The 23909-nt window shown below is 48.5% G+C and overlaps 1 protein-coding gene across 2 annotated transcripts in view; it reads right to left on the minus strand.

Moving 5' to 3' along the window:
* Positions 1-23909, minus strand: part of AUTS2 (activator of transcription and developmental regulator AUTS2) — an 800502-nt gene that overhangs the window by 64850 nt on the left and 711743 nt on the right. For both annotated transcript variants that reach the window (XM_075440366.1, XM_075440365.1), the window contains exon 6: positions 8777-8825. In XM_075440366.1, the coding sequence (XP_075296481.1) occupies positions 8777-8825 (49 nt within the window). The remainder of the gene's footprint in view (positions 1-8776; positions 8826-23909) is intronic.

Below are 23909 nucleotides of genomic sequence, written 5' to 3' on the forward strand. Positions count from 1 at the left end.
TTTTGGATGAGTATAGAAGGAAGCCCTCCCCCAGCTCCTGCCTGACCCTTCTAGCATATGCAAGCCAAGGCCATTAACTGCTCTAAAAGGCACTTGAATTGGTTTATCTGCTCTTCTGTTTGCCACTTCTGAAGTATACATTTACGTTGGCTTTTTTAAACAGCTTGCTGAACACTGCGCAACGAACACCCCTTTCAGACACACACTTGCTCGCTACTTGAAGCACTCCTCAGCGTGCTCCTGGCAGCCGTACAGCCCAGTACTAGTCCCGTCTAGCTCGGGCGAGGGTTTACGTTACACCAACCAACCACACGCACTGAACGACACCAGGACAAGCTGCGACCGCAGGGTGAAGACGTGCTGCGGCTGGGCTGACCCTCCCAGCACCAAAGAGGGGGGGAAGCCCCTCTGCCCCCTCCCCGGCACCAGACCTTCCACTCGGGCAGCTCAGCTGCAAAATCATTCCCCTTTTCTTGCTGCCTTTGGGTTTCTGGTGAGAAATCACCCAGCTGGCAGAGTCCAGGCAGCGAGGTGGGGAAGGAGAACGGGACCTGCTGGGGACAGGGACTGGCGAGAGGGGCTCAGGCCACCCTGTGCAGTGTCCCCCTCCATCACAGACTGCACTAGGGACAGAAAAAAAGGAAATATAAGCAATGCCTGGGTGGCTGAGAGCCTCAAGGGTGTCACAGGATTTACTCCCGTGGCCCTCATCCAGCACAGCACTTAAGGAAATACTCGGTGTTAACAAGTGTTTAAAGTCAGTCAAGCAATGAAGCGCATTACCGAGCTGAAGCCTGAAGGAGGACAAGCTAGGGTCGGTTTATTCTGCTCCGTGAGACTAAAACTGCCCTCTTACACCCCTCTCCGTGTCTCCAGGCACAGTGGCGTCGCTTCGTGACAAGGCCGTGCCTTTTCTTCTGGATCATCTGTGCTGAGCCACGAGAAGGTTAAAAATTCACCGGTTTAAAGTATCATCCTTCAAGAGGTTGTCTTTGCCACCAGAATGAACATGGCAGCTCTCACTTGGAGGCTCGATTTCAGTTTTTCTGCCTACTCAGACAAATATTATTGCACTCAAGTCACACACTGAAGGGTTTCTTCGCATGGTCAGGCTCTGCGTTTTTCTTGGGAGAAAAAAAAAGCTGACACTTTGGAAAGCAGCGGCGAGATCTGCCTGTGGTTCTCTGCTCCTATTCCCGCACTTCGGAAAACAATGACTAATTCAAGTAACATCATGGACTTTCGTGGGCAGTCTGCATGATAGGATAGTATCTTACTTTGTGGGAACGTTTTATGTGGAGCAGCATTTAAAGAATGTCGGCACGGTGACGGAGGCAAAAGGCATTCTTGTTTGGGGGACAGTTGAGAACTGGAAGGAGAAAGCCTTTTTGCTTCGGTTTTTACGCAGCTATGAAGGCTTTATTAAAAAAAAAAAAAAAAAGAAAGAAAAAAGCACAATTCATGTAGATGTCCCTGTGAAAGTCCTACTGCCATCCAGAGCGTCAAGACTGTAGGATGTGCATTCTTTTTTTTATTAAATTAACAGCAGCTGGATGTAAGACAGCCTGAGCAAGGGGTGTTCAGTGGTGCCAAGTGAGAAGACACTGGATCCTACAGAAAAAGGGACTAGAGGTGAACCGGTGGGTTACTGGCACAGCTGGGTACTTCGGAAGCCCCGGCACCCCTGCGCCATGCGTTCACGCTCCACACCGAGCACTTTCTGCACAGGTCTACAGACTTCAAAAGATCTTAAAAGAGAGGCTTGTGACACACCTTGGACGGCAGTTAGAAATAAACCACTCCTGTCTGAAGGTGAAGTTAATTTCTGGCTCGTTCCTACTCTTCTTTTTTTGTTCTTTTGCTGCACAAGCACCCAGCAGACAGCCACGCGCTGTTGCCGGAGCACAGCTCCTGCCCACGCTGCTGCGCAGACAGCGGCACGCGGTCCCAACACCCCGCGCCGGCTGCTCCCACCCACCCTTGGGCAGGGACAGCCCGCGCTCTGCTGACGCATGGCTTGAGGAAGCCCTTTTCTCCTCTCACAGCCCAAGCGAGTTGCTGCGGAGCCCGAGTGAGCCCAATATCAACATTAAATATGTGGATCAATCAGCTGGAGGACCCAATTCCTGTTGCTCGGTGTTATCGAAAACCACGCGCCCACTGCACAAGCGCGTCGGTGTTCACACGGTCCGTGGTCTAACTCGCAGAAGCAGCTTTGCTAAGGTGACAGTTCTGCCGGGATAAAGCTCACGCCCGCTGGTGTAAACAGCCTTTGCCTCCGCTCAAAACGACATTGCCATTGCGGTGCTTTTCCAATTGAAATGAAATGTCTTTGATAAGATAACAACTGCCTGGCAAAGCACATTTAAGCTATGTAAAGGAAAGAAGAGGAGGGGAAAAATCTTGTATAAACAGCACAACAATACAGCTTTATCTAATCTCAGCAACTTATTGCTGCTTGTCTGTGTGTGTGTGTTTTACTGACAAAATAAAATAAATTGAATCAGCTCACACACGATAACATGCTCTTTCCTACCTCATACTAATTGCTTGGCTAATTGATGTTTGTTGAACTTTCTCCATTTCATTGAGTGATTAGGTACAAAGCTAACAGTTGACATCTGTAGGCGCTTAACTGGCGTCTGTAATTACTGTTAATGTTAAATAATTGTTAGTTAATTGGAGTGGTAACTGACTGAATGGAATCCAGATTGTGAAGCAAAAAGAGACCTAGTTAAATAAACATACATTTTCAGAGAAAACAACATTTTATTACAAGGGAGAGACTAGCAGCAGGCCAGATACGGGAGGTCTGCAGGATGCTCTGTTTCTGAAATCCCACGCCAGGCTCCAACTTGGACTCCACTGACTGGAGGTATGTCAAGTCAGGATCTTTGTCATCAGAACACTCCTAGCTCGAGAATTTTTCCACCTTATTTTGAACCTATTATCATGATATGTTATTTTACACCTCAATGCTGATAAATCTTTTTTGAGAAAAATCAAGCATCGTTTAATCTATAAAGCAAATACTCTCTCCAGAACAGACACAATTATGTGTTAGTAAATATTGCTATTTTGCTCACTGAGACTGGAACAGTTTGACTTTGCTAAAAGCCGCAGCCTTAAATGAACTCTTAGGGGAATACAATCACCACATGACGCCAAGCAGTACTTGATACCAGTCCACATGGGCAAGGATGCCCAAAACACCACTGTCCACCGTCTCCCTCCGCTATTTCGGTCAAGAAAAGCCAGAGCCTAGAGGTGCTTGTACCATGCTGGCTGGTTTACAGTTTTGTTTTGAATTGCTAACTTAAAAATTCCCAGTGAAGCCTTGGAAGACTCCTGTCTTCTAAGATTGTGAGTTCTAGGATTTAAGAACCTGGAAGGTTTTAGAAGAGGCTACCTTTGACTCTCACCTGGCCCTCTGGGCACCCTGGGTACCTCACATGACCCAGCAGCCTTTCCTGAAGCTACACAACAGCTATGGCATCTCCCAGCACTGCCATGTCCTAGCTGAAAAACCATCGGCACGTAAAGAAGGAGGGAGCATGGAAAGCACACTGATGGAGTGGTTTGTGCTCAGGAGATGCAGCCATAAGGGGATGTTATGGAACAAATTCCTTGCTCGGATAAAGCCTTCACGGCACAGAAATAGCTGCCTTGCTCTTTTGTGTGCCAGAACAAAGGACCGTCTCAAGACATCTACTGACTTTTTTGACTGCCTGACTTGGACGTTAAGAGTGAAGCGATGCACCGGTTCTTCTCATCTAACTTGCAGGTACCAGAAACCCGGCATCCTCAAACCAGGAGGCTTTTTCCAGTGCTCAGTCCTTCACTAACGAGACACTGAATTTTCACATGGAAAATACTGAAAAGCCAAATGTAACCCACAAAATACAGGGAAACCAAATGATCCACAGCCTGGGCAGTCTCCACTGGAAAGCAAAGGAGACATCATCGTCAGGATGTCACTTTGGGAGGGTGAGCCATCGTAACAACCACAGAAAAAGAAGTTTACAGAACTGCTCATACGATTCACCAGTCCCTGAGGTTTGCTGGCTGACAGGCGGGTTTCCTGCAGCCCTGGGATTGCTCTGGAGCCCTGACAGCAAGCTAGGAAGAAGCATCTCAGTGAGGAGACACGAGGTAGCATGGAGGGTCAACATGTGCAGACAGCAGCCCCTAAAAAATCAACCGCAAAGCTGAGAACATACACCCATACAGATTCCTGCAGAGCCTTGGAAAGGAGGGAGGGGGCCGCAGTCGGTTCTCTGGCGTGCTGACCATGCTAACACTGCACACATGCCTTCTGTGTAGTAGCAGATCCACTTCTATTCAACACAAGATGCTGTGGGGATGGTTTACTTAGCGCAAGAGCACTTCTCTACTTCTTCTGTGACTGGGATCAGCAGAGAACTATTTGCCTGCAGCTCCCTGCGTGCTTACAGAAACAGATGTTGTAGAGGATCCTCAAGAAATGATTCACCACGGACAGAAGAGGGGAGAAACAACAACGCGCCTGTTTTTCTAGGGAAGGATATTGCCGTGGAACCACCTAAAAAACCAGGGCTTGATCTGACCCGTATTTCAGTCACCAGTGAGGACAAATAACCCAGACGCCTTGATCCGCCTCCAGCTGAGAGTATAAATATTTCCCTGACAGCTGGTGGTGCCACAAAGCAGAAGGATTCATAAAGTTTACATGAACATCCTGTAAACAATTTGAACATAAAAAGCTGTAACAGCCCAATTGTGTTTCTGATCAAAGGCAAACTTCAATATTCAGCACAAATGAAAACTTCATCACTTTGGGACTCATTTCTCCCTCCAGGAAAAGCTGTTTTCCAACGGTACGTAGGAGGGAGTTAACATAAATGAAATACACAGTAGTAGCAGAAGCTGCCTGCTCTACAGCTTCAGATGTGTCTATTTAAATTATTAAGAGATAATGGAATCTAATTATGCTGGAAAGTCATGTTACAAAAAATTCATGAACAAAACCTGTACTTTGGCCAGGATTAACGGTGCTTAATGTTGACGCTGTCAGAAGGTAAGGAAAAGCCACGTTCTTTCAAAGACTTCCACACTGTGAGCAGCAATCCCAAACTGGAAGGCCCAGCCTGCAGGGAGGGAGGGGGGACACCAGGACTCCTCACCCATCCCTTGTCCACCTCATTTATTTACACGGCAACAGCTCCTTTTTCAGGCATTACTAAGAGCCCAGACCCTTGGGAGTTTTTAGCTGCTTACCTCCCAACACAGGGAGGGCTGGGGACCTCGGGGAGCGGTGGCAGCACAGAGCGGACACAGGAACTCCACAGCTCTCTCCAAAGCAGCACTGCCCGCCTCTGACACGCATCCCAGCCCTGAGGGCCCCCAACATCCACGGGCTGCCCCCAAAACTCACAGGACCCTTCTAGATTTAGGGTGCTTCTTCCCATTCATCCCTAAGGGCAGCCAACTCCTAACTGGAAGTTGACAGACTTCTCCTCAAGGGGTTTTACCATCTCTTCAGGGGAGGTTTAGGGGGAGTAATTTCACTTTGCTCTAGATTTTTAATTATTATTATTATTGTTGAGAAATCATAGAATCATTAAGGTTGGAAAAGACCTCTAAGATCACCAAGTCCAACTGTCACCCCAACACCACCATGCCTGCTAAACCATGTCCCAAAGTGCCACATCTACACGTTTCTTGAACACCTCCAGGGATGGTGACTCCACCACCTCCCTGGGCAGCCTGTTCCAACGCCCGACCACTCAGTGAAGAATCTAAACCTCCCCTGAATCAACTTGAGGCCATTTGCTCTCATTCTATTGCTGGTTACTTGGGAGAAGAGACCAACGCCCACCTCACCACAACCTCCTTTCAGGTAGTTGTAGAGAGTGATAAGGTCCCCCCTCAGCCTCCTCTTCTCCAGAGTGAACAACCCCAGCTCCCTCAGCCACTCCTCATCAGACTTGTTCTCCAGATCCCTCACCAGCCTCGCTGCCCTTCTCTGGACACGCTCCAGCCCCTCAATGTCCTTCTTGGAGTGAGGGGTCCAAAGGGACTCTCATACATTGCACACCAACAGTAATCCATCACACCTTGAACTTGACCTCACCATCAGCCTTGAAGCCCACAACTAAATGACAGAAAGGGAATAAAATGTATATACAAGACCTAAAATGCTTCCAGATTTCTACCTGCTTTGTAAATATATTACTTCTCTAATTTCTGCTACCTCAGCTATAAATAATTGTGCAAAATAAAAGAGGCAAGATAAAAAAAAAAAAAAAGGTCTGTGCGAGACACAGGTAGCTGCAGGCCATCCGAGGGGAAGGGCTTTGGGCATGGAAGGATGTACGCTTGCCAGCCCGACGAGGCCTCCAGCCTGGCCCATCAGCCAGCAGCTCTGAAGGCTTCATCGTGATTTACCCAATGCAAATCTGACCTTTCTTCCGAGTGACTTTTATTGCTTTTGGCAAAAGCAGCCGTGGGCAACACAGGGGGGGGAAGAGCTGGCTTGGAAGCAGACGGACTGGATTGCAGAGAGCGGACTTGAACTTGGACGGTGCCACGTCACCAGCGCCCGGCAGCCGCCAGCCGTGCCCAGGGCGGGCGCCGGGTGAGGGCATCAGGCTCCCAGCCCAGCCCTGCACCTGGCTGCGGGCGGCCGCCGAGCTCCCTCCCAACAGGGCAGCCTTTCTGAGGCTCTTTTCCTCCTATTTAGCAGTTTGAATGCTAATCCCTTTAACAAAACTGTCCCCCTATGCTTTTTCCGCCCTCTTTCCCCTTAATCTCTTTTTTCCAGTGGGGGGGGGGGGAGAAATACCAGTCAGCCTAGTTTGGCCGCACCTGGATTTGCATTGATTCTTCCCTTGTCATTCATGTTACCAACAGGAATTAGCATATGGCTTTAAGGGGAAACTCAGGAGGAGAAAAGAAAGACGCCATTTTGATGGAAATAAGGGGCAAAGGAATAATCTACCGTCAACTAAAAAGCTTATTTGTGTACGGTTTCCCAAGCAAAGCTTCGAAAAGCCTATGTTGATTTTAGGCTACACAAAGAAACCCTAATCCTTTCAAGGGAACTAAATCACCAAAGAAAAGTACCTCAGAAGAAAAGGCTCCCTGTCAAGCATGGGTATTCACAACCAAATAGATGCCACCAATCACGCTCGGTAAGTAAACAAAAATAAGAATGTGGGAAATGTGCTTGATTCAAAAAAAGAAAAAAAAAAAAAAAGAAAAGAAAACGAAAGGAAGAGGAAGAGGGGCCTACTCTTCATCAATCACCTCGCCCTGGTTACAGGCCTCGGCCAGGAATGTGGATTCACGCGGCTCCTCCGGCGGGGCCCAGCCCCAGGAACGGGCGCTCCAACGCCAACGCCTTGGCCAGCGAAGCAGCAGGATAAAGACGCGGTCCCACGCAGGCTGGGGGCCGGGGGCCCTCGGAACACGCAGCTCTTCCACCCACCACGGCCCGCAGCGGGGCTGGGGACCGACACCCCGGCGGCAGTGGGACGGCCACCGAGACGACCCACCAGACCTCACTGCCACGGGACACCGGCGCACGGACAGTGCCAACACGGATCTGCAACACCCTTATGTACGGGTGTAACTCCATACGCAGCAAAAGACCTCAGAATCAGCAGCGTATCGGCACGCGAATCCCACACGTAGCGGGGTCACGCACTGTCCCCCGACGAACCCTACAGCTTCGCGGAACAGAGACGCAGCAGAACACCAGACTGACTCAACTGGAGTAACAAACCCAAAGCCAGCGAGAAGCACACAGGGCAAATACGAAGTAAATCCACACCTGCTCAACAAAAAAAGACCTAAATTTCAAATTAGTCAAGTCTGTCTCTTCTAACGCAAACTGGCTCAAATGCTCCTAAAAAAGCAGTAAGCTGAAACACCGGGGGTTTACAGCTAAAAGCTCACCCTTTTACTACGCAGTTACCACACGCTGCCGTTAAGGACAGTGGGGTGAGAAACAGACGCATTTTAAAGGCTTTGAATTCTACTCACTGGTGCAACTCATGCCTGGAGCTGCTCCCTCCACCCTCCTCACAAAAACACAAACCAGATCAAAAATCAGAAAAATAAAAAAACCTCCAAAGCCGACAGTCTTCCTAATAACGCTGCTCCAGGACAAGCTCTGCACAGAAGCTCACTGGCACTGATTTAGGGTAAGTTCTCCCTTAATGTACTGTTATATCATTAGCCGCTCTCTCTTTGGATTGCTGTTTGGAAGAAATTAATGGCATACTGAATATTTAAATGCAGCCCTCTATATCATTTATTAACTCTACAGAAAGCACACAGCACAGTAAGCCATGGTTTATGACTATTATCCTGTGAATACTAAGCGTTGGCTGGTTATTACTGTCAGCAGTGCAAATTGGCTATTCATAATTCCACGTCTATCATGTAGCTGATGAGTAACAATCAAGTTAAAACATTTTGAAAACTCTTACAGTTATTTAAATGAGCTTAAATTAAAGCCATTTGTAAAATAAACTATTCCCTAATATTGTTATTTAAATTAATTCTGACCTGGCAGGCAATGCATTATTTAAAGCCTTTATTTTATATTGCTTAAGCAAAGCAATTACCAAGCATACAGAACATGTCTGAAACCAAGAGAAACATAAAAAGCACTAACAAGCTGATTGCGACATTTCTGCAAGACAAGTTACATTTCATCTCCCATTGAAACTGCCATGAAAAGAAATGTGTGGGGAAAAAAATATGTTTGCGATGTGAATTGCAGTCTTACCTTTATTTGTAACAGCGTTGAACAGTTTTTCAGAGCTGGCATCAGATGCCTGAAAGACCAACAAAAAAAAAATATGTTACATTTTCGACGAGTGATAGATTTCAAAAGGCACGGCGGTATATTTATACACACACACATATGTATGTGTATTTTAGAGAAACAAATCAGGTGACAAAACCAGGGGAGCCGCAGCCTCCCAAGGCAGCGTCCATAAGATGGCGCTGTTTGGCTGTGCGTCACCGCCCCGCACTGCAGACGGCTGGGGGAAACGGTCTATTTAATACAGAAAGAAAGCTTGGGGTTTTTTTGTTATTCAACGTATTAGCTGCGCAGAAACCGTATTTTTGTACTGTAATTATCCAACACATTCTGACATTGATTTTGCAATGGAGAAGAGTCATGATTTTGAATCAGAGAGCCCAGTTTCAGGAATTCGCAGAACTGTGGATTTCTCAATTATTTTAAAAGTATTTCTGGAGACCCCTACTGTGTCAACCATTTGATTATTGCCATCTTTAAAGCAGTGCTGATAACTTGGGCTAGTAATTTTATAGATTGCTGTTACCTGGTCTTTGACAGAGTACGTTAGTATGTATTTCCACGTAAGATTTGCCTTCATCAGAATAACCGACTCTCGACACCACATTTTGTACAAACTAATAATCCATTTTATTTTTCATCAAGCCACCCTTATCTGTGGGAAGTTTTTTCCCCCTAATCTTGTGTTAGTACCTTATCTACTATGCTGTCCCTATGCAAGTCTGCCGGTTCATCTTCCTACCTATTATTAAAAAGCCTCAGTTAGTTTCTGAAAGAGGGAACTCAGCGTTTTTGTGTGAAACTTATTACAGCAAGAAACCAGACCACTGCAAACGCTCACTCTGCAAACACCCCGAGCCCAAAAGCAGCAAGCATTAAGCTTATGCATGTGTGTACAGCTGTTTTTGCACACGCACATACACATAACACACGTATACATACACCCAAAGCATAAACTTCTGCCGCCTACACATCCACAAAACACAGAGAGCTGTTCAGTTTTGAGCTGTGTCTTGGATCCAGCCCCGCTGCGAGACAGTCTGCCTTTTGAAAATAGGCTGGAAGAAATGCGCTCAGTAACAAAATATTGCAAACGGGGAAAATGCAACACTCGAGAAAGATTTAAGTCTTCTCCTATAAACTGTTTTCTCAGTGGATTCAGGAGAAATAATTAAAAACACTGTCTATTTGGAAAGCAGGCTGCGGGGGTTTTTGTTAAAGAGCAGGCATTTCTCAATTCAGAACCATGTAAGAAACATCAGACGAACAACATGCACTAGGATCTCTCAACTGCACTGAAAACTTCGGTGTGAAATCACCAATAAATACGTAGATAGAGTTCAGACTGCATACCATAGTGTAGTAATACACCGAAATGATGCTTGCCCTCAAGTTAACAACATACAAGCTTTCCATGATTAATTATTAAAAATAGCTTTATTCTTTTTCAGACTTCCAGACAGATTTTACTAGATTACTGTTGGCTTATTTAAAAGCTGAGCTGGTGTATTTCTTCTCGATTAAATACCTTGTAAACACTAGATTTATTACCCAATGATGGATTTATTATTCAGTGACGACTTTCTCTAAATTAATGAAAATATGTGAATAATGCACAAATTGAAGAGATCAAGAAGGCCATGTGCTTTAAAGAGCAGTCCAATATTAGTCCAACAAATTAAGAGATGCTCAGTGCTCCCCTAACCTTGCCAGTCAGCCTGCTCCCTGATTAAAAATAATCGCCTCTTCCAGCGAATTTCATCTGCTGCCTTTTTAAATGCAGCTTCTCTCAGAAATCAAAACTCTCCGAACCATTCTTTCTTTTTAGAACGAAAATCCAGTACTAAAAACCAAACTTCTTACAGTTCCAGCTATCACTTGATGTTACTGTTTCAAAATGAAACAGCGCAGGGAAGCTGTAAGTTTCCCATTCGCTTCATTTTTCCAAACACTAGAAAGAGGAAAACGTTTTTTATGAAGTTTGCTCTAATGCCAAGCATCAACCAACAGATTGCTTTTAAGCTACGGTTTTCCAGGTGCAATCTTTCTCCGTGCTATCGCACCAAGCAGCCGAAGCACCGGTGTGAAACCTGGCAGGGGCCCTTCTCGGACGCAACCTGGCGCACAGCACGTCCCGTCCCAGTCCCCCGCCAGCAGACCGGGAGGTGACTGTCAGCACCACGGGCACATGGAAAAGGAGCCGTTTTATAAAGACAAACCCTGTCCGAGGGCGAATCCCACTCCGCGCTGCTGAACGAACAGCAGCTTGGAAAAACCCCGCCGCCTGGGCTACCACAAAACCAACCCAAACCCATCCCACTGGCTTCAACGGCGAGATGGAGCTCTGACCGCCTGTTTCATTGCTCCAAAATGTGGTTTCAAATACAAACCGGTAATTAGGGCAGCGTACAACTGATGCAGAAGCGAATACAATCTCCGCCAGCAGATAAGGTCCACGCAACTACTGTTTTTTCGCAGTTACTCACGCCGCGCAACACCACCGAAGGAACAAAAAGCCGACTTAATCTGAGAGACCCCAACAACGCAGCTCTAACGCGGCAGGACCCAACGCAACGCCTCGGCAAGGCCAACCCGCACCCCCGCCCAGCCCCGCCGCGGAGTCGCCCGGCGGCCCCCCCCACGCCAGGCACCGGCTCCGCGCTCCCCTCTGCCCGGGCCGCGGGAGCCAGCCCCGATCTGCTGGCGGGGTCACGCTGCGGGACCCCCCCGGCTCCAGCGCTCCCGGCACCCCGTCCCAGCCGCAAACGCTCCTCTTCCTCGCACTCCGGCCGTCCGCCCTTACAGACCCCCCCCTCACCGAGCGCAGCTTCGTCCCTTCCAGCGCGAAACGAACCCAGGCAGCGACCCCCGGGCTCAGAGCAAGATCCGGAGGGTGTTTTCCCCTCGCCAAGGACCGCGCCGTCCCCGAGGCGCAGGCAGGACCCCTGCCCGGGCAGCGCAGCCGGGCTCGGCCCCCGCCGGGTCCCCCCCACCCCACCGCACCCCGGGCGAAGCGGCGTTACCTGCTGGCGGGGGGCTGAGCGCGGCTGCCGGGCTCATGGCGGTGCGGGAGGTGCGTGCGGGTGCGCGGCGGGGAGCTCCGATCCAGCGCGGCTCTCAGAGTCCCGCGGCCGAACCCCAACTAATCCGTGCGGGGACAACTCCGAGCGCCGGGCGCAGGGGCCGCCGGACCGGCATCCTTCCCGGGCGGCCGGGCCCCCCTCCCCTCTCCCCGCAAGATGGTTCCCTGGGAGGAGAGAGCGGGCGCGGGGCGTGCGGGCGGGCGCGGGGCGGATCGCTAACCCAGCAGCAGCAGCAGGACAAAGGCAGCCATGTGCGGCGGCCGCGGCCGGCCGGGGGCAGCGGCTCCGACTCCGGGTCCCGGGGCGGCGCGGCCCCTCCTGCCGCCGCACCTCGCTCCGCGCTCCGGCAGCGCGGCCCTTCCTTCGGCAGGCTCTTGGGTTTTTTTTTTCTTTTTTTTTTTCTTCCGCTTTTTCGTTTTTTTTTAGGGGGTGATTTTTTAGGTTTTTTTGGGTTTTTTTGTTTTTAGAAAGTCATGCCCGTCCTCTCCCCAGACAAAGCGGCCTCCCGCGGGGCTCGGTCCCTCCCGCCGTCCAGCGCTCGCCGCGGCCGCTCTCAGGTGAATTCCATCGGGCAGAGGCAGCGGCCCGGCCCCAGCTCCTCCGGCCCCGCCGAAACAGCCTCGCACGCCTTGTAATCCCCGGCGGGAGTGGGGGGGGGGGGCCGCCCCGCTCGGCCCGGCTGTGGTGCGGGCTGCGGTGCGGGCTGCCGGCCGGACCCCTCCGCCGCCCCGCTCCGCTCCGCACTGCGCGCCGCTCCGTCAGGCGCTCCCGCCCGCGCGCCCGCCAGCTCCGCCCCCTCCCCGCCCGCCCCGCCCCGCCCCGCCGCGCGCCGCCGGTGTCCCCGCGGCGGGGGGGGGGGGGTTATCGGCGGGGCCGCTCCGCGGAGTGCGGGGGGGACACGGGACACCCCCGCTGGCGGAGCCGGGCGGTCCCCCCCCGCCCCGGGGATGGCGAGAGCCCCGCGGGAGGGAACACAATTCAAAACGCCCCAGCGCACTCCGCGGGTTTTGTAACGGAAATGCAATTTTGGGGGGTTTTTTTGGTTGGTTTTTTATTTTTAAATGTAAAAAATAAACATCCCCGACTTCGGGCAGGGTGTCCCGCCTGCAGCCCCCCAGCTGCGCCCGAAGCTGCACCTCCCGGAGACGCGGCGGCCTGGCTCGGGGTGCAGGTGGGGCCCCGGGCAGCGGGGTGCTCCGTCGCGACACGCCTCCCCCCCGCGCCGCACGCCCTGGCAGCCCGCAGAGCACACACGCACCGACACATTATTACACGGATGATCGTTCGCTCAAGCGCGGCGGTCGGAGCCAAACGCCGTCTCCCGCCGGGCGAGCGGCTGTGAGGATGGGGGGCCGTTACGCTCCCCACGCAGCGAGGGGTTTTGCGGGCAATGGGTAGGTGCGAAGACAGGGCTGAGCGGCTCGCGAGGCCTTGCCCAGGGAGCATTTTCCAGATTTCAAATCCTGAAATCGGTTTCAAATCACTACTGGGCTAGGAGCGCTAACGGGATTCAGCTCCAGCGGGCGCCGCGTGGATTTGAGCTCAGTCCTCGGAACCAGGGCTGACAGCGCCGACTCGGCTCGGCCCCTGCGCGGGGCTCAGCCCGGAGGAGGCGACTCCCCTACCGAAAAATCGGGAACGACCCCGCAGCAGCCAGAAATCGAGAGCAGAGCAACGGCCACGGGCGCGCGGTCGGCCTCACCCGCGCCAGGAGAAGCATCACGCACCGAAATCCAAGGGAGCTTGGAGAGACGCGCTTGTGCCCCGGCCCAGCTCCGGGCTTGCCGCGGGGACGGGGCGCGGGGGACGGGCGATGCAGAGCGGCTGCCCATCTCCCGGGCTCCCAGCCGTCCCGGCCCTGCCCGCAGCCAACACTGCGGTGTGAGCGTGTCCTGGCAGCACGGCCTGAACCGCCCACACAAGCAGAAGTGCAATACTTAAGGAAAAACTCCTAAGAGAACCTTCCTACCATTTACTGATGCAGAACTACAGGATTTTATGAAAATACTTCTCATTTGTTCCTCATCCCATCACTGTATGACCCATTTTAGCATTTACTGATGCAGAACTACAGGATTTTATGAAAATACTTCTCATTTGTTCCTCATCCTGTCACTATATGACCCATTTAAGAACAGTCTTCCTCCTCTCACCATCACATTGTGGCGTTTCGACAATTCCTCCTTGCGGCACCGCTGTGCTGGCTGCAATGGTTTCCACTGGGACAGCCACATGGGAGGATACAGGACCGACGATGACAAGCAGGAGACAAACACATCCACAACAGCCCCGAACTCAGACCGTGGCTGCAAACGCTCCAGTGCTTGCACTACCTGTCCGATCAGGAGAGGGAATACTTTGGCGAACTGTGACAAACCGTCTTCATCAGAAAACTGAAAAATCATGGCCAACTTCAGATCCTGGTTATAGCAATGGAAACCAGAGTTCTCTGAAGCTGTTCACCTTAGCAGGGTTATCCCTGGATCTCTACAACGTGTCTGAGCACGGACTTCAGCTGTTCAAATTTCACAGGTTTTCGCATCTCCTAATACATATCGCAAAGAGTCACCTGGTGCTGTCAGAGAGGTGGTTTCCATCTCCTCTGGAAACCCAGCAGAGATGGCTTCACGTCTGGTTTCTAGAATAAACAGTGGAGAGTGGCCAAAAGCCATCGCAGCTGATCGGCTGCTTCGAAAGCTCGGTGAAGGAAACGCAGGGCTTGAGTGCAATTTTCAGTCTCCACCAAAAATAAATAAATCGAGGCATTAAAATGGCAGAGTGTTCTCCGCACAACAGCCGGAGGAGTCGGGGACTGGATGGACAGCGAGACCGTACCTGGACGAGGAATTAAATGCACAATATTGAGGTGTGGCAGCTCATATATTCCATGAGCACTTTGGTCAAGACTTTCCACATCTCAGCATGGTAAGAACGGGTCTAATTAAAGCCTAGACTCCTCACAAGACTTTAATTTGATAAATTTAGCCTGGATTAAACTACAGGCTTGTCTGTACTGGATTTTTCAAACGTTACCCACATGCCACACCTGAAATCTCAGCATACACAAACTCAGAAATGCATTTACCTACTCATCTCCCCAGGGCTGTTAAGGTTTATTGGCAGGGCTGTGGGCCTCATTATGTTCATTATTCGTGCCTTAGAGATAAGTAGACGACCTCTGTTTTCCTGCTAGAACATTATACGTGCACAAAATGCATTTTATAATTCCAAATGAGAAGTTTGGAGTTTAGGCATTCACCCAAAGCCAAATTAAATCAAACGGACATCCCCCCGCCACCTCCTAATGACTGCAATGGCCTTTGGATCAAGCTTCCCCCTCTCCAGACAGCAACACTTTCCTGGGTTTTAGGATATGCCCGGATAGGTTTTTGAAACCTTCTGTCTCTTATCTATGTGGGCCCTTGCCAGATTTTTTTTCATCTGTCTGTGGTCTCTATCAGCGTCGACATTTGTTTCTGCCACAACCACAGCCAAATGAAGCGCACTGAACTCGGATCAAAAGCGATTTCAAGATCTTTCACTCTGCAGAAGAGGTTTTCAGATCCAACCATTTTAGAAAAATGACCTAAAGCCGCCTAGACGGCAGGCAGAGAAGCAGACATTTGTTTCCAAGTCATACAGTAATTCCAAAGAAGAATCACCCATCTCTGGCACAAGGAGGAAATGAATATTGACATTACAGCAGATTATATTGGATTAAATTATTTATGGCAAACCTCACCTGGAAGATTCTGCAGCTTTTTCCTGGCAACGTGAAAACTGGATATTCCAGTTCTTTGGTATTCTGTGAAAGACTGGAAACGTTTATGTTTCCATTAACTTGCTAATCTTTCCAGAAGACACAGTGGTGTCTGAGTCTGGAGTCTGATTACGATGCCTCCTAACGTCCTCCACAACGCTTTGAAAACATGCATAATTTTGTCCATTTCTGGATAGGAGATGTGGGTTCTTTTCACCAAGAAAAGAATTTATGGAGCTATCAGCGGAGTTTTATGACTTTGAACAGCAAGCCATGGCATCGTGTCCTAACCAGAAAGCACTTCAACTCTAACGCTGTAAAGAGGTACAAGAAAAGGACCTGCTCTTGAGAGTGACCGAAACGACGACAAAATCACCGCTGGTTTATGCCGTATAAAGGTAGCAACAGATGTCAGTCAAGGTGAACTGTGTCGCGGCCGGGCTTTGCCAGGCGGCCGGACCCTGCGGCGAGCCGCGGGCAGCCGGTGAGAGCGACGCGTTCTCGACGGCCCTGCCAGCAGAGACAGAGCGCTCGCGTGCCTTCTGCTAGGGTGAGGCAGGGAGTAAATGCACCCTTCAGCAGGAAACACAACTACTGGACTACACAACATCACTGGCCAAGTTCTCAGTGTAAGTAAAGCTTTTTATTTGACAAAGCAGAAAACTTTTGCGAGCGTGTATTAATGACAGTGCAAGTTTTTTATTATTTTTATTTTTCTGCAGCATTTGCAAAACTAAACCACTTTGTAATCCCCTCTTTTATGCAGAACAGATTGCAGTTTTAAGCAGAGGCCCATAAACTGCAGGTTCAAAGAAACCTGAAACTGCATTAGCATAAAAGCTGGAATTCTCATTTAGAGGAACAGCAAGGCAACCGCTCTCCGGCAGTTTTATGATTTCGGTTTCAAATGGAAACAAAGATAAAAAGTGGGGCTCAGGGAACAATCGGGCTGCTCTCTCTTCCCCATCCTTATGGGCCTGGACCTATAAACCATACACAAAAAGCGGCCTCCACTGCTTCCGAGGACAGAATTTAGCCTGTTTTTGCACGCCTAGAGGAGACTGGATAATTTTTTGAACCCTTGCACTGTACCAAAGAGAAATCTTCACTGTCCTACAAGTGTGCAGCCATTTCTCCCCCAAGCTTCGCCAGATGGTGTGAAGTCTTTGAGGTGAGCACCACAGTTGTCTTCCCTTTGCGCTGCCAACCACAAAGAGTGAGAATCCCCAAACCGACTCCTGGCTATAACTTTCCAATCAGAAGATACAAGCCTTTTATCTCTTCCTCTGTGTACCTTCCTGTGGTTTGAGTTCTGAGTCACTAAATCTCTGATGGAACATGCCTTAGCTGGATTTAGCTCCTAGAGACCTTGCTGGGCTCTTGGGCTGCTACCTACGCCGCAGCCTAACCGGGAACGTTTGTAAGATCCTCTCCCTGAGTAAGAAGATAAAATATAAATTCTTCCCCATCCACTAGCACTCCTGTGAGTACACTTCATAAATGCAGCACTTTTAAGCTGTGGCCATTATCTTCCCCTAATTTCTGCCTGCTAGCAGGTTCTGCAACTGAAGAAGTATTTCAAATTAATTTGTCTGTCAATATCTGGGTACTGAATCAACTAATAAGAGAGAAATATTTTTCATTCTCTTCTTCTCAGTCAGAGGAAGAGACTTTCTTATCGCTGAATAAAGCATCCATTACTGCGTGCTGTAATCCCATTCTGTCTCTCAGGTCATTTTTAGCCCAGAAAATGCTGAATCAGCATCATAAACCAATCAAGTAATTTCTTTCATTTTCTAACATTCAAGCAAAATAATGAAAATCACATCTCATTTGATGAGGAGAATATACGACAGAAATCCATTCTTCCACGGATAATTTTAAGAGAGGTATGCCAAGTAAAGAAGTACTATTGCAAAAACACGTAGCTAATGTAAGGTCTCTTCTGCTGGGCAGATAAATTCCATTTTGGACTGTCATCTCGTATTTAGATAGTACATTATGAACAATAAATCTGTATGTTTAGCCAGCTTCTAAACAGTGCAAAGACATTAACTTGGCAAAAGAATGACCATTACTTTGATGAATGAAACATTCCCCTAAAATATTCATGTACCGTATGATAACACCCAATTGATAACCAAAAAAACCCACCCCACTGCAGATCTCAATAACTGAGACGTGTACGAGCGAAACTGAGTAACACACATAAGAGGAGTTATTACGGCACTGTTAGGAGAACCAACAAATGAAAAAAAAGCTTGATAAATATTTTCCATAACAAAACACAATTGGTTTCAGTGGGATACAGCTCTGTTTCTCATTAGTTATCCTTCACTTGTCAGACAAGTTCCATATTTCACTGAAACCCGCTGAGTATTCTTTATAGTTTGCTGGGGAAAGTGGCTATACATTTAGCACATTCCCTTTATGCTGTGTGTTTTCACAGGTCTTTCTTTAAAACACACTGCACATGCTTTTGCTTCTTTCCCTTAGGACAGTGGGTTCCGACATCCAAGGAGAGTTTAAAAGCAGGTAACAAGTCATCACTTTTGAAGCTGCAGAGCCGCTGAAGAGGTGCAATAGCCCCAGCAGCCATTATCAGCGCCTGCCAGGGTGCCACAGTATCAAGTTATACGATAAAGCACTCAGCTGACACCAGAAAAATAATCATTCTCCCTCTCCTGCACCACCCCCTTTTTCACAAGGAGGCTTTTTACACTCATTAAATGCAACCTTATCTCTGAAAGACTGCAATCCTCAGCAAATGACAAGTGTGCCTAATCTCATTTTCTGACAAGCGATTCTGACAGCACCTTCCTTTTGATTTCTAAGACACGTAGCTAGACATATATTAATCTGTCAGTCATCGCCCCTAGGAAGGAGGGAAAAAAAAGGAGAGACAGAGATGAACATTTGTGAATGTGAAGGGAACAAGGCAAGAAAGGACTAAGGGTCCTTTTCTGGCTATTTTAAGCGGCGCAACCATGTTTCTCCACTCCTCCCACCCCAGCGTGGCACCCAACCCACTTTGGTGCCCAGAGCCGCAGACCGACGTGCCTGCGCAGGTGGGCTAACACACGGCTCATCGAAGCTAGGAGCAGGGCCCAGCAGCTACAGGCTAGCAGTCAGCTGCGGGTCCATTTCCAGGCTTTTCCCTGGTGCGGAAGGCAGCCGCACGTCCGTTCCACCGCCCTGCGCCTCGGTCTTCAGCACTGGATATAAAAGCACGGCATAAAATCCAAGTGTTATTGTCGCCGCGGTGCATATTTTAGTTACAGGCATGGGACTTCCCAGTACTGCTACTATAAAATGTTGAGCCTTAATTCCAAATTTACAGATTATGAAGTGTTCTGCAATAACACTTGTTTTGCAGCAAGAAATGATTTGCCGTTCCAGTCGCCCTAAGTCCCACCTGGCTCCGGTAGCCAGCCTGGCTGGACCGCGGTAGCAGGTACAGGCAAAGAAAGGTTTGATAAAAGCATCAAGATCGAAAGCATCGAATTGTTGTCAGGTCTTCACAATTCTGTACTGAGGCTCAAAGTGCTCTAAAGGGAAAGGGTTCGGTACGACATAGCGGCCTGGCAAGGTGCACGCTGGAGAGGCTTATCAAGACTGAGTCAAGTTGCATTCTGCAGCTATGAAAAGCTAAGATGGCCAAGCACTCCCAGCTATAATACGAGAAAATGTACTTAAAAACGGAGAGCACTGCGGGGCCCTGGCAGTAGGTGGTAAATCGGTGCAACGCCCTTGGATTTGCCACTTGGCAAGCGTGCAAAATACGGGCAGTCTGTGCATAAAGTCTGATACTCACTGCTGAGCACAGGGATGCGGGGTGGGAGGAGGTAGGCTGGTAGGTAGCTACAGAGCTGCAAAGGGGTGCAGAATAAGTGAGATTCTACAAACAGGGCCCAAAGGAGTAAAGACGATTAAATGAGGTGGGAGGCAGCGTCCTTTATCTTACACAGACCTATTAATTATGTTCCTCATAAACACGCCTTCTTCCTCTTAGCATGTGAGTCATACTAATATTCCTACCCACCAAATGCTAAATTAGAGTAACTTACACAGATTTACCGTCTAACATTTGCTCGCTGGCCAGTTTGCCCTTGCAGAGAGCCTCCCCAGCTGGCAGCACGTCCCTCTGCCTGGGGACACGCCGGGCACCGCGGCTCCCAGCTGGGCCATGTTTGGTACCCTCAGCTAAGAGCTACTCGCCGCCTCCTCCTCTCCCTTCCGCTGCATAATATTAAAGTACAGGAGAAACTTTATTGTTCATAATGGGATAAGGGAAAAAAAAAAAATCAAATGAAAGCGAAGTACAAAGGGGCTCAAATCCAATGCTTTAAAGTGATGCCATTTTCATAGTAATACAGTCATTAAGTACTTGTTTGATGGTGCAAAAAGTAGGCCAAGATCTTTGCTAATACATTTTATTAATCAATACCTGCACTAGAAGATGGGAACAATTAAAGTTTTCCTCCTCACTCAGACAAAGCAGCACAGAGCTTGTGATGTACTTAAGGAGCCCGCCACTCCATGGGAAGATGAAAAGACTTCTTTAGTTTTACTTAAGAGCCGAAATGATGTTGATACTTCAAGTGTGTAGGATCTGGTTCTGACAAAAACAGTAAATTAGCAGTGGCAGGAAAGCTGCCTGCCGTCGCCGAGTCCCCTTGCTCGCGTTTCCACTGGTGTCATCATAACTGGAAAACTCACAAATTCATTCTGGAGTTCACTGAGCCTGAAAATAACACCGGAGATATTTCCTTTGCCGTGCAGAACACTTTAATAAATAAACGTAGCAGAAACGCACATCTACTGCTGATGTGCCTTATAAGGATAAATGTGAACCTGACACTTGCATAGTTTACATTTACCCAGGCTTTTTTATTAAAAAAGGATTTTCTGCCTGCATCTAAGCTTCAGGATGTAGAAAAGGCGGCATACACCGAAAAAGCCTCCTTCTGTGGGGAAGAATGGTGGGGGGAAACCGGGCATCTCACTGTGCCGACCTCTGGCTTGGAAAGGAGAGACTTCTCATCTCACGAGGAGGGCGGCTGATATGGGCATCAAATAAGAGAAAACTGCCTAAATTCTGCCCAAAATGCAGCCTTCCTTGGGAGACTGTAGCTCTGTCCCTGCAGCAGGGGCCAGAATCACCTGAGGGACAACACTTCTCTCTTTTCCACCTCTCAGGACCTCCAAAAACATACCTGGGCCATTATTCTGTGGGCCAGGGGCCACCAGTGTTGGCACATCTGCCCCGCACCGCCCCACTTGGCTGTTTGGGCTCCAGAAAAACCTTCTGACAGGGCTCTCATGGCATGACATACCACGCAACCACGTGGGAGGAGAGACTCATTCCAACCCAACAAGCAGGACAACGAGCAGGAGATGAAGGATGTGGTTATTCCCCACCCCTCAGGGAGGAACATCAGATGAGACAAATGCAGATAGTGCCAAGAACTGAATGCTGCCCAATTTCGTCTACTGTTTGATGCTCCGATGAGAGCAGAACGTCATCCAGGGCCTCACAGCCTTCAGCTATGGAATGAAAGGGTCCATCACGCACACGCGCTGACCTTACAACGCGAGAGAAAGCACGGACATGATGTTATGTTCAAACTGAATAGTTTTTTTCATATGATCATTAACAGAAATATAAATGCAAATAACCTTTTAATTTGTATCATGAGAACTAATCAAGCTAATGGCGCAGCCAAAAGAGAAACTCTCTCCCTGGTGATCATTTTGGAAACGCTGGAGATTGATTCATGTCATATAGCTGACCTCTTGTTGTAAATTTGCTGTCTGGTTTCACTCAGCATTAAGCCTGCCAGGCACCTTGCTGTTTCTAACCCACTTGTCAAAATCGTAAGAGCCTCGCTAATACTTTCTTCCAGGCTCCCAGTTCCTCTCCTGTGCATCTTCACCTGGGATGCACTGCTCAACGTGCTGCTGAAGTTTGCGGTACTCACAACAGAAATGTTGCCAACACAGTAAGCGGAGGGATTCTGCTCCCGTCCAGCCTCCGCCCACACGTCCAAATCTCTCAAAAAGTCTTGATCTAAAGTCTTCTGAAAATAAAATCCTCTAACATAAGAAACAATCTTTACTAGCTCTCAAACCGCTATTTTTCTTTCATTTAAGATTCTAACAAAACCTAACTTCTTTGTCTCCCAAGCTCCCTTGATCTCCTTCACTTTTAGCTGTCACATAAAGTCAATTGGCTGCCCCTCTCCGCTTGATAAAGACATGTCAAATCTTCTGAGGTATCTTTAATGAGGAGGTAGATAAGACGTAGTCCAACAAGGTGCTGAACACTTTGACCCTAAGCTAGCAAAGCACTTAAATGTCTGCTTAACTTTAAGCAAAAAAAAAGTCCTTTTGAAGCTAACGGGGCTGCGCTGGCATTCAGACTTAAGCGCCATCTTAGAAATTTCAGCGGATTAGGGAGAGAGCCCTTTGCAAGGTCGAACCACAGGTACTGAGAGAGCAAAAAAAGTCCAAAATCCACAGCTAACCCAGCGAGAGCCAGGACTGCGGAGTTTCGAGACAAATTATAGAAAGTCCCTCCGCTGTTAATTAATGTGTCAGTCATGCTGCACGTAAGACTGTGTGTGCTGTTACCGCGTTAGAGGGAGCAGGCAGGTTTGTTTCCGATTGTAAGGCAGTGCTTCATAAATGTGATGAAACACGTGAATGAGCTGCGAGGACGAGGGCTTGGCGTTTACTTCAAAATAAATGTTCGAATTTACAAGAAAAAAGGGACAAATACAAAATATTACAAATAAAAACTAGTGATCGGCAGGTCATGGAGAGGAGGCTGAAATAGCCAACTTGATACCAAAGCTGAGCTATTGTCCCTGAGATTCCGCTGATCAGTTGATCTATCTCCAGTCCAGATTATTCCAGGCGTTACTGGAGGAGGCGTGCTTTGAGAATCCAATATAAAACATGAGAGTCATGATCAAACGTTAATGTGTTTTGATAATACAGCTACGTGTTCTACTCCACACACACCTCTAAGAAAGGCTGCCAGATCTTATCACGGTTAGTTATTAATCTATTTGTTCCTATAAAATCTTTTATCTTTTTTCACCCCTTTTTTAATAATTCACTTTTTCTAAAGACGAACTGATTTAATGCAGGGAAAAAGCTGCAGCATATCAAAATGTGAATGGAAAAATGGGTAAGGAGATAATGTTTGTTTAACTGGGATGGAAGAGTTATTTTAGAAACATTTTATATCATTTAAAAAGCACCGAGTACTGTTTTATGCCTCTACCTGAGGAATAAAAGTCATAGTTATGAGTCCAGCTGTATATATTTCCATAGCAAAGCGAGATTGTAACAGACACATAAAAATTTCTTTAAAACGTAGCTCAGGTAGATTTTTCATGAGTAAAACACTGGCAACCTGAATGTTAACATAATTCTCAGCATTCCAGTGGACCGTTTTGTTCATCTGTAAAACACGACAGAAAGCAGAGCATAAATCATTCCAGTTTAGCCCTGTGTCATCTCCATCCCGGCACCACGGCGGCACGCGGCTGCCCCGGGGCTGCGCCGGCATCACCGGCGAGGCTGGGCTGCAATACAGTCCCCAGCACCAAGGCCACATTCAGCTCTCTCTGCGTTTGGGTTTCGCAAAATTTATATAACGTGTGTGATGCTTGGGGCTTATGCCATTTATTTCAGAAATTTTAGCTGAGTTATAAATTGCTACTATGCAAACAACAATAAATAAGATGTTAATCACCGCCAAGTTGAGCTTCTCAGTCTATAGAATATTACGCATAATATGATAATTAAGTCTTTCTACTTAGCAGCATGCTGCAATATTATGGCGTGAGGCTCTTTATGTCACCCAGGACGTACGCAGAGGAGATGGCTATAAAAAGCTGCCGGAGCTGGGCTTATTTTAAGAGGCCTTCAGACCAAAAGCCTCATCTCCGCCTCGGACCTGGCAGGAAAGCTGGCAAGAAGTCACCCAGGCTCCCTATTAAAACGCTGTTAGCACATACGAGGGTTTTCGTCGTCTTTTTAGTTCAAAGAGTCGTCTGGGACAGACAAAGAAACAAAGTGCTTGGGTCAGTGGAAATTTCTGACAAAGACTTTTCTCCCCGGCGCACACAGGGACAGCCCCACCAACTGTGCCAGGCTCTTTCTCTCCCCGAGTGACAAGGCAAAGGTCCTGATTAAAGGCCCTCTGGGGGGGGACAAAAGATGGCCCAGGACTTCAAAG

The sequence above is a fragment of the Opisthocomus hoazin genome, chromosome 20 (genome assembly GCF_030867145.1).
Source record: "Opisthocomus hoazin isolate bOpiHoa1 chromosome 20, bOpiHoa1.hap1, whole genome shotgun sequence".
Classification (NCBI taxonomy): Eukaryota; Metazoa; Chordata; class Aves; order Opisthocomiformes; family Opisthocomidae; genus Opisthocomus; species Opisthocomus hoazin.